Raw genomic sequence first — 10,930 nt, 5'->3', positions numbered from 1 at the left:
TTTTCTTTTATTTTGAAAGTGCTTTATATACCTCCGCACAAACAATTTTCACACAGGTACAGAATAATAATTAACCATAATTCTTATTTCCAAATTAAAAACTCTATTCATTTTGAAAAAACGCTAGTTCAAAAAATTGGTGTTCTAAATTCTGCAATTCGAACTCACGATTCACGAATAAAACAATTCTTTGAGACTCATTGTGTTATCTCTGCGCCATCGAGCTTTGTTACGCCAGCAGCGTATCTGCTGTCTTCAGGGGTTAATAAACTTTTACAATATATAAAAAACCTTAGACCCCCGCAACCTGAAGAGTCAAACAACGGTGAAATATTTGTACTTCTGAACAAATCATACGAGACAGCGTCGTCTGATTTGTTTTATTCAAAAAGGAAACTTGATGACATCCAAAACGAAATTAAAATATTAAACTGCACTACCATATCGTAACAATCATATCAATTTGCTCTATGACCAAAGAGTGATCGAAGTTGAAGCCATTTGTCTAACTAAAAAAAGACGCACTAAAATCCACTGATAGGCAATAGGCATGCACGTCTTGCCGCTGACTGTCGACTCAAGCTGCATTGATAAGCAACAGCTTTAGTTTGAAGATTACGTCACAACTGACATGTCAGACATGTTTAGTACAACACTAGGTATCAGGGAAGTTGATAATGAGTTACTTTTTTTACGAATTAGTGACGATTGGTCCGAGTGCAAAATCGGTCATCTTTGATTACAGTGTTCGAACTGTAAAAGCTTAGTTTAAGTTAACTTTATTTCTTTGTTGTAACACAGTATTTGCTACAACAGGTTATCTTTATCCAAACATCCCCGTTGAAATTGACCAACACAACAAGTAAGAATTTAGTCAAATTCTTCTTCAGCCAACGAATAAAATTCGACAGAATTAGTAAAAATGTAAAAACTAAACTTTCTTCGATTACAAAATCAATTTTTTTTTTATTTATGGTTGTTGTGCAAATCCTGGTGTCGTCCGTTGAATTGCAAAGTTCACGTTTGTGTTTAATCTTTTATGTTGATTTTCTAATTACCAATGTTCCCGGAAGTAACACAGCAGGATCAAAGTAATAGTCCTGAAAACAAGAAAGTACAGATTGTTTTAAAAAAAGTGTATGGCTTTAAGCAATATACCGTAAAGCATAATGCAATAGATTCGTTTCTAGCACTAGTTGCAACGTTCATCTGATGAAATTGAAAGTAAAAGCAACAATAAACAAGATGGTTTATTGCTTCACTGACATAAATCAACCTGTTTATTGTTGCTTTTACTTTCAATTTCATCAGATGAACGTTGCAACCAGTGCTAGAAACGATAATTGTCCTGATGAACACCAAAACTTTTCAGTATTCATTTATTCATGCAATAGATTGTTTTTCTTTAAGCAGTGTGATCGTTATCTACTTCACAAATGTAGATACAAATGACCGATTTTAGCCTGATGCTGCGACATAATTGATTGAACAACAATAAAAATGAGAGATTACATTGATTGCATTCTATTCACAGATAGCAATAAGGATGACTTGACATACCATTAATTTGGAATTGTCTAGGCAGCGATCGGGAGCCTTCGAAAAATGATCATACGCATTGCAGAAAACAGACTTAATAATTTGATTTGTGTCAGGCAATAACTTTCCTCCCAAATTCCTTTTCAACTCAAATGGGTCTTGAATGCGAAGCAGGCCTGGTATTCCATAATGCATCTAAATAATAGAAACCAGATCAAAAATAAAACAAAACGGCGATCCTAGACTGAAGGCTATTTTTGTCGTATCTAGGCTTATGCCCGATGGTGAAAGATTCAGATTAAGCGGACGGGAAGGCAAGGAAGCCAATCTTCGTGTCCATCTTCAGGCATGCCTTTAAGTGTCCTGCCAAAGACACAGATGCATGCTCTTGAGCGGTGTCTAATCAGTGGCCTTTTGAGTGTCGTAGTTTACTACGGCTCTCATCGCACGGCTAAGCAACTTGCAAGACTATTTAGTAGAATTGTTTTCATTTAGTATATGCTACGATAGTTCATAGAAAGAACAAGGGCGCAATTTAAAATTTTGTGTGAATTTTGTAAATAAAATCACACAAAACTACTCCCCTTTCGCACGACAGCATCTTCGTCGCGGGTAAACTCTCGTTACAGCATATTATGTGACAAAAAAAAACTTTAAAAAACAAAATTCACCGTTTCAAGCAGTTGTGAGAGCTTTCGATTCAAAATAAAATTACATAACTATTTTTTTAAAACATAAATAAAAGACACAACGCCCATTGCTCACTCTTTGCGATTCAACGTAAATTAACCAAGAGATAATGAAACCAAATTCGTACTTGTTGAATTTCTGATGGCAAGGGACTTTTTCTATGAATGCAGACAACATCGCTCAAAAAATCAAATTCAAACGCATAAAATTTCAATAAACCGATGAATAGCTCTTCAATTGATTGAACATTCGCTTCGTAACTCGGCCAAAGTATTTTCTGAAAACAAAAATTTGATTTCTGCATCGTATCATACTTTTAAAATGTGTTCGTATTTTTAGCCTAAGTTTTTGCAAAGCATATTATAGAACATATTATAGAGGCTGCTGAGATGTGGTTTCTCAGAAGGATGTTGAGGATATCTTGGACTGAAAAGAAGAGTAATGACGAAGTTATGAAATTGGCAAATGCAGAAAGGAGATTAATAACAACAGTTAGAAGGCGTCAGATGCAATTTGTAGGTCATATTCACAGACATGGAGATTTGGAAAAATTAGCTCTATTGGGGATAATACAGGGAAAAAGAAGCAGAGGTCGACAAAGATTAACTTATTTAAACAGCTTGAATCAATGGGCCACAAACACAACAGTTAAAACGAACGATTTTATACGAATGGCAAATGACAGAGAAGTTTGGATGACCATGATCGCCAACGTCTGTATCAGATCAGGCACATAATCATCATTATAGAACAGATTTAACACTCTCTAGGTCTTAAACCGCAAGGATTGGGTAATCTTGCATTTTGAAAATCTAAGTTGAGTACCAAACTAATTCATTCGTATGATAAATTTGCTATGAAAATCAACAGTGTTGTATTTACAACTCCTATAACCAACATTACTAGTGCAAACTCAGTCTCAGATGTGATATCAGAAAATAATACTGAATAACTGAATTAGCCATCTGCTTTCCTTTAGCAGTTTTAACTTTCAGCACTATCTCAAGTATGGGTAAGTTAGACTACTATCTCTGAAAACTGGGAACAGATTCTTACATTGCATTCAATTGTTAAACTACAGTAGTCGGAAGAACAAGTAAAGATGACTGATAATATTAATATATATAATTAAAATAAAGTTGCAGTATTAATAAAATGGCGCACATCAATCACTAACCAATGAATCAATATCTCCGCTGTAAAAATATGTCTGATTGCCATCGATCACAGTGTGAGATTGAATATGTGTCTCAGATGGATGAGGGGGCTTTATCTAACCAAAAAGCGTCAAGTTTAAGATTAAACTGGAACAAAATTTTGATGCAAAAAGCTCAACTGGTTTTCTTAATAAGTAAACAATTAAACGCGGCTGATATTGTTTACTTTTTAATATTGTTTACAATAACATCCAGGAACCACAATAGAAGTTGAGAAACACCAGCTCCTATTTCTTTAGTTATTTTATTAGCTATGTGTTATCTTGCATTTAAAAAGCCAACAGCTTTCTTGATTTGGTCAAAACGAAGAGATACAGTTTTACAATAACTTCCGCAAACCAGGCAGAAAACATTTGGTTGCTCATCCAAAATTTATGTCGTAGAAGGTCAGTTGGAAAACACTCTCGAAAGCACGGGACTGCTTCTCAGCAAGACACTTTCCTGATAGCAACTCAGTCGCATATTACATTGATCCAACGTCTGCAGACGTTTGATCAGTGTAAAACACGGCTAATTTTCTGTCTGGGTTAATAACAATCTCAAATAATGAGAGCAGCTGACTCGATGAATACAGGTCCCACTGGCGCATCATGTTCTGTTGCATCTGCAATCACAGTGCAATGATCCTTGTCGCAATAGAGGCAAAATAAAACACGGTTATTATTACTATCTATTGCCATTGTCAAAGTGAAAACAAGGCACAAAGTCTTACCTCTTGTAAAACTGGTAAAACAGGATTTTTCAACTGCTGCAGATAATGAATGACCATCAACGTGTAAGCATATGATGATATGAAGTTATTATATGCATCGGCAATACAGCAACACTTTGCTAAATATTTCATCACAAAAACTAAGACACGACACTTTATGCTGATCATTGAGTACTGGCGCAACATCTTTGAGTTTTCTAAAGCCTAAAAAATGAAGATGTCAATGATTCATCTACAAAAAATCTCTCTGTTAGTGCAAAAGAAATGCGATTGTGAAGATAAAATACTGCGCAATCAAGAAAAACTAAGTCACGTGTTGAAGGTTGCTCAATTCTCATTGCTCATAGTTCGAAGCTGCAGTTTTTCGTCTGACTCTCTTCAGGAGCTGTCCTCAGAATGCAATCGTGCATGCAAAATTGTAAATGACATGATATTATCTAGATATATCGAGTGACTCTGCAATTGGACAACACCTGCTGGATAACGAAGAATGTGCATATTGAACTTTAGACTCGAAATGTTTTCAATTCTCGCTAAAAGCCGTTCTTCCTTCCACCTTGCAGCATTGGAAGCAGTAATTGGCCAAACTACTAGTAATTGGCCAATCTACTACTAGTAATTGGCCAAAATTTACATTTCGTATTTCTTCTTCAGGACTACTACTATACATACTTCACCACACTTAGGTTTAGTTTATTTTGACGACAGACGACGAGAGTTGAATTGCAGCTTCGACCTATGAGCAACCTTTTAGATGCTATTTTCAAGTTCTGTACCATCAATCAACTCTTCAAAAACTAAAACATTCATAAAATTGTTTACTTCTTAATCAGAACAAATTTCACTATTTTAGTTGAATAATTTTCAGTGCTAAAATAATATTTTTTATGAACAGTATAATACAGCTTTTAAAAATAAAGATTAATATAATATGGTAATTCCGGTTTTCTTTTTTAACAATTTCTCTCAAATATTGAAAACTTCACACTCACATACGACTACCTAGAGATAGCCTACGGCCGGATTTGTCACATTCTGCAAAATTTTTCAGATCTTACAACTTTTGGTGACTGTCTGAATGACTTTTTCGAAAAATGATATTTTAACGCCTTCCTTTCCGTCTTTCTCACCCGTTGTGTTTTACACTAAACACCGTGGGTTTTAAAATCATCAGACATTGAAAAACAAAGACAATTTGACGTGGGAAATTTCAGCCAGGCTGTTAATCGATTTTTAACACTAGCATTGAGAGTTCTTTAACTTACTTTTTCTCTTTTTCTACTGCTTCCCCAAGCCAACAAACGCTTTTATAGCATTACGAGTCCGCAAAAAAAGAAAATTCAGACAGACACCAGCAGTAGGAATAATCAAAATCTGCAAAATATGGCAAATCTGGAAGCAACTTCAGGTGGCCATGATTCACATTTGTGGAAAAATAAGATTAACATTACTAAGCAACGTTCTCAGTTAGCATGACGCTTATTTGAAATTTTGATTGTTCACAAGTTTTTCAGACTACGTAACTTGAATACCTTTTAAGAACTTACAATGTGATTATCAAAAGAAATATCTCCCTGCAAGCCACTCCTTGTGTGACGAAATTTGATGAGGGAAATTCGACTTCGGATCATACTTATCCTGGAAAATTCTCTATTCTCTCGCATAAGATTCTAAAAACAAGGTTTGTTTGATGAAACTGTAAAGCTTCAAACATGACGAGATGTCATATAAGAAATATATATGAAATGATGTGTTTTGTTTGTGGTGTTCAAAATGGACGAAACAGACAAAAAAATTGTAACATAATAATAGTCTTTAATACTTAATAGACGCAATGAAATCGTGGTTGTAAAAAAGAGTTTTGTTATCTGAGAGACATGTGGCAAGATGGCGACATCATTAGAAGGGCGATGACAGCAAGGAGTCGATCTGGATGAAAAAAGTTCAGAGAATAAGCAGATGCACTTTGCAATGCCGTAGTGAAATGTCGCAGATTCAAGGGAAGACTGTACAAGTGTACATGGCGTGTGTGATAAGTGGGTGGGGTTGAAGGCTGGGCTATGTAAAAAGATTTTAAAATGCAATGACACATATGAGAAGGACTGGGATGATGTGTGGCAAAACTTTTCGTGATAAAATGAACAGTGATATGTTGAGAAAATGGATTGCGAGTGTTGATAAACATCTGAGAAAATGAAAAACAAATAAAGACATCAGACAACGTTTTACAATTTATGATACAGCAAATAACAACTAAGTAAAATGAAAGAGTCACTGCAAAAAAAATGGGCAACCCTGATAATCTTGGTTGATGGCCCGGTCCATGCCGGCAGATGAAATGAAAGATATGCTCCTAACCTAAACTAAATAATTTAAAGCTCAAACACTTGTTTTCTTTGTAGCAACAAACAACAATTTTACAAATAACCAACAGACTATGTTCAGTTAACCGCAATAATAGTAAAAGTACCTTCACTTTGTGAATTTTCATTCCTGTCACATAAAAGTCTAAGTCTGCGTCATAAAAGCCGAACCCATTCACCGACGATCCAAAAGCTTTGACAGTGACTGGGACCGTAGAAAACTTTTGCAAATATTCTTGAAGATTTTTTCTGATACTCCTTCGTATTTTTCTATCATATTTCAAAGGCTTCTTCTTGTCTGTTGGAAGGTACAATTTTAGTTAAACCTGTAAAAGATGAAGTAATGTCTGTCTCATTAGTTTAACTTGTTGAACTTACAAAATCGATAAGCTGATGCAATATTCCTTAAAACTAGCATTGTTGACATGACAAAAAAGCTGCAATTTTTTTTTATAAATACAAATAGATGATATATAATAATAGTATATTATAGTGAAAAATTTATGTTAACAACAAACTACTAATCTAGGGGTCCGCAAATACTTTTTGATTCGACCCTTAAAACTAGTTCTAAATCTTTACGACCCACACATTTTGTAAGCATCAAAATTTGTGAAAAATATGTAACTAGATACAGTAGTCCACGTTTATTCTCAATCCAGAAACATGACTTGCACATGATTTTCTTTTAAGTGAGGGTGGGCTGCCACGGAATGGCCCGTTTCGGTGAGTCTGATCCCTTTAATGAGAGATTTTTTCAATTTTTTTTTTAATTATCGGTAACCGTAGCCTAATTATCATTGCCGTTTTAGGGTTAGAGGTTAGGAACTCACCGAATCAGACTCACCGAATAGTAGCAGACCCGGGCTGCCAAACTCCAACCTCACTCTCTCTCAGGCCTCAGAATCCAATGGCAAGACATGATCAGGAGGTGAAGCATTAGATGCAGTAGAATGCCAATAACATCTTTCATGTCATGCATGCTTTTGGGCATGCCCTACAACTATGGTACTGGCTGGTGCCTTTCTGTCCATTAAGCCACATCAATAATGTGTTTCTTCTGTATATATATATACAGTCTGCCACACACCCAGGTTTTGGATATGTAACAAGTCTGATAGTGGTATTTGACTCATACCAAAAAACAATTAAATTTTGAAATGTTTAATTTGTATAATTAAGCAAAGCGAGTCTAAAACATTAAAATGTAGGTCATCAATTTTCACCCGTACGAAATTAAAAACAATTGATATATACTTTGTAAGTTGGTACGGTACTGCAATTTGGTGAAAAGATCACATTGTATATCACACAAATGTTATTTTGCAGAAATGCCAATTTTCACATCAGTAAAGAGCTTGTTTATATATATCCAATGGGCATTTATCTTTTGTAACAAACTGATCTATCACAGAAGTACAATTCAACACAAACGGCTTAAACAACCATTGATAAAAAATATTAAAAACTTTATCCTACCATAACATTGAAAGCAGACAGTTTTTATCAAACCATTAATGTGAGTGGTATTGGAAGACTGTTCGTAAGAGCAGTTGTTCTCTGAATTGTTCACCTAAAAGCATATATATATATATATATATTATATGGTACAAAATAAACTACTAATAAACAGTTCAGTTCATAATAGAACATAACAAAGCAAATGTTAAACCTTGGATTATAACATTGAACAAGCCAGGCTTTAATTCCTTGGGATGTATTATTTCAACAGGTTATAAATTGGTCTTTTAAAAGCTGGACAGAGCTTAGATGACGTGTAACAAAAACACTCGCATCCACCAGGCAAAAAACTCTGTGTTGTTATTGGGAATCATTTAATTATGGTTCAACATTAAATTGTGACCTAATAAAGAATACTCAAACAAAAATATTTTTATTTGAATAAGCTTAACTGAAGATGATCTAGCTGCTAACAGATTGAAATTGATTTTTTTAACTGCTTATGATTAAACTGATTTGTGTGAATTGCAAAATATGTGACCGAGTCATCCATACGGTATTCAAGCATTCTGTGGGTTTGACACCTGTCAAAACATATCGCTCACCTAGAACCGAACTATGTTATGTCCATTTTTCAAGTTTTGAGAAAAACAGGAAAATAGATTTTGAATTGAGTTCAGTTCAGCACAGTTCAGTTTAAAAAGTTTGAAATTTCTGCAGGACTTAATTGACATAAGAGAAATCTGAGCATACCATCAGATAGAGCTATGTCCACAACCCAAGAAAAGTTGAAAAAGTGATTTTTGCAAAAATTGGACATAACATAGTTCGGTTCTAGGTGAGCGATATTTTGTTTTATTTTCCAAACTAAAAAGTTAAGAATTATCAGTACATTATAGGTACCAAAGAAGCTGCATGATGTGGAGAAAATTGCAAAAGAGTTAACTAGTGTGTAGGCTAGTAACTAAGGTAAAAAAGAATAAAACTAAAAACGATAACAATTAAACAATTTTTGTACCGTTAAGAAGCTAGTTGGTGCGGAAAACTGTGTGCATAAAACTCGTTTCAACTGAGATTTCACTTGCCCAGAGTGATTCCAACAACACCATTTCTTTAGCAATATCTTCATTGCATAAATCAGTCTATTACACTCATCTAACTTTTACCAAATTTGCAGACACCGTACCTGCACTGTCAAACCCACCTATTTCCTATATAACCTATGCCCTGAGCAACAGACAATAAAAAAGTTAGAATAGTAAGAAATGCCACTGAGAGAGTGTGAGTCCACGACCTCTCAGGCCTATACAGAGCTACAATATTTCGCACTTCTAATTGTTTGTCCAATGCCTGTAGTTTACACCTCATGTGATCTGTTTCCCACTGCATAATTTACTCGCAATCATTCTTGCATCATTTGTTCAGTTTGTGCTTATCAGTCCAGAATCAGAGTGTCATGGTCTCATGGATGCAACCTAATTCGTAGTTCGTTCGCACCCTGAACAGTTCGTACCCTGAAAAGATCGAGAGAAAAAATTAAAAAAAAGCTGAAGTCGCTGATCGTGTTTCCGCAAACATTTTAAAATTTTCGCTCTGAAAAGATCGAGAGAAACAATAGCACAAGCCGAAGTCGCTGATCGCAGTTTCCGCAAAGAAACAAAAACTCTCAGAATCAGTACCGGAAATTTTAAAATGTTTGCGGAAACTCTGATTTCAACCTTAAACCCCAACCCTTTTAAATTGTTTGCGGAAACTGCGATCAGCAACTTCGGCAAACTCTTAGGATCAAAACCGAAAATTTTAAAATCTTTGCGGAAACTGCGGAAAAACGGAAACTGCGATCAGCGACTTCGGCTTTGTTCTATTTTTTCTCTCGGTCTTTTCAGTTTGTTTGTTTGCGGAAATCCCAATCAGCAACTTCTGCTTTTTTTAATTTTTTCTCTCGATCTTTTCCTAACCTTAAACCCTAATCCTTTTAAAATGTTTGCGGAAACTGCAATCAGCAACTTCATCTTTTTTGAACTTTTTCTTTCGATCTTTTTCTAACCCTAACCCTTTTAAAATGTTTGCGGAAACTGCGATCAGCGACTTGGACAAACTCTTAGCAGAGTCACTATATATAATGACTCTGCTCTTGGGATCATTATCGGAAATTTTTAAATGTTTGCGGAAACTGCTGAAAAACGGAAACTGCGATCAGCGACTTCGGCTTTGTTCTATCAATCAATCAATCAAAGCAATCAATCAATCAATCAATCATATTTTTTTCTATCGATCTTTTCAGTTTGTTTGTTTGCGGAAACTCCGAACAGCGACTTCAGCTTTTTTGAAATTTTTCTCTCGATCTTTTCAGGGTACGAACTGAGGGTACGAACTGTTCAAGGTACGAACTAGGTTGCACCCGAGTGTCGTTACTTATATAAGAAAAACAGGCAAAGTTATATAATACAATGCTAAGCCACTTATTAACGAGCTCTGGTACCGTAAATGCGCATAAGCTATGGAGCTTGAAAGAACTGCTGGTAGTGTGTTACTGTGTTGGTGTGAAAGCAAAATGCTATACGTCTAAAATTCAATAGACTTGAAATTCCTTATTGCGTTACTGTATCGTGGCAATTGACTAGTAGACCGTATGGTCGTCTCGTTGTCTCCCTGTCGGTATGGGAACTTGTGTAACTTTTGTACTGTGTATATTGCATATTTCAAACATGTACCTATGTTCCTGTTACTGACAAATAAAACATTGATTGATTGATTGATTGATTGATTGAATACTGTAATAAGTGAGATTATGTGATTAGGCCTACACATGTCTATCGCTAAGTTCTTGCTACACCTGACTGCCGAGAAACACATGTTTTTGGGAAAATGGCTAGTGTGGAGGCTACACCCAGAGCCTCTGCTACACCGGTAGATAGTTAGCGAAACACAATGCCCGCTGTTCTATA

General features: G+C 35.3%; 1 protein-coding gene across 1 annotated transcript; it reads right to left on the bottom strand.

Annotated features, from left to right (window-relative positions):
- LOC145770567 (terminal uridylyltransferase 7-like) lies at positions 1–9,205 on the bottom strand. Its single transcript, XM_082582253.1, has 9 exons — positions 9,001–9,205; positions 8,001–8,094; positions 6,629–6,819; positions 5,706–5,828; positions 4,159–4,362; positions 3,407–3,502; positions 2,357–2,506; positions 1,561–1,734; positions 1–1,100 (listed from the first exon to the last, which is right to left on the bottom strand). Exons 1-9 carry the CDS (start codon positions 9,109–9,111, stop codon positions 1,038–1,040), a joined length of 1,206 nt encoding a protein of 401 aa, XP_082438379.1. The 5' UTR covers positions 9,112–9,205; the 3' UTR covers positions 1–1,037.
- Between the last annotated feature and the right edge of the window lie 1,725 nt (positions 9,206–10,930).

This window comes from Aplidium turbinatum, chromosome 5 (assembly GCF_918807975.1).
Source record: "Aplidium turbinatum chromosome 5, kaAplTurb1.1, whole genome shotgun sequence".
Lineage (NCBI taxonomy): Eukaryota > Metazoa > Chordata > Ascidiacea > Aplousobranchia > Polyclinidae > Aplidium > Aplidium turbinatum.
The sequence above is the reverse complement of the archived record's forward strand: the minus strand, read 5'-3'. Positions and strand labels throughout refer to the sequence as shown.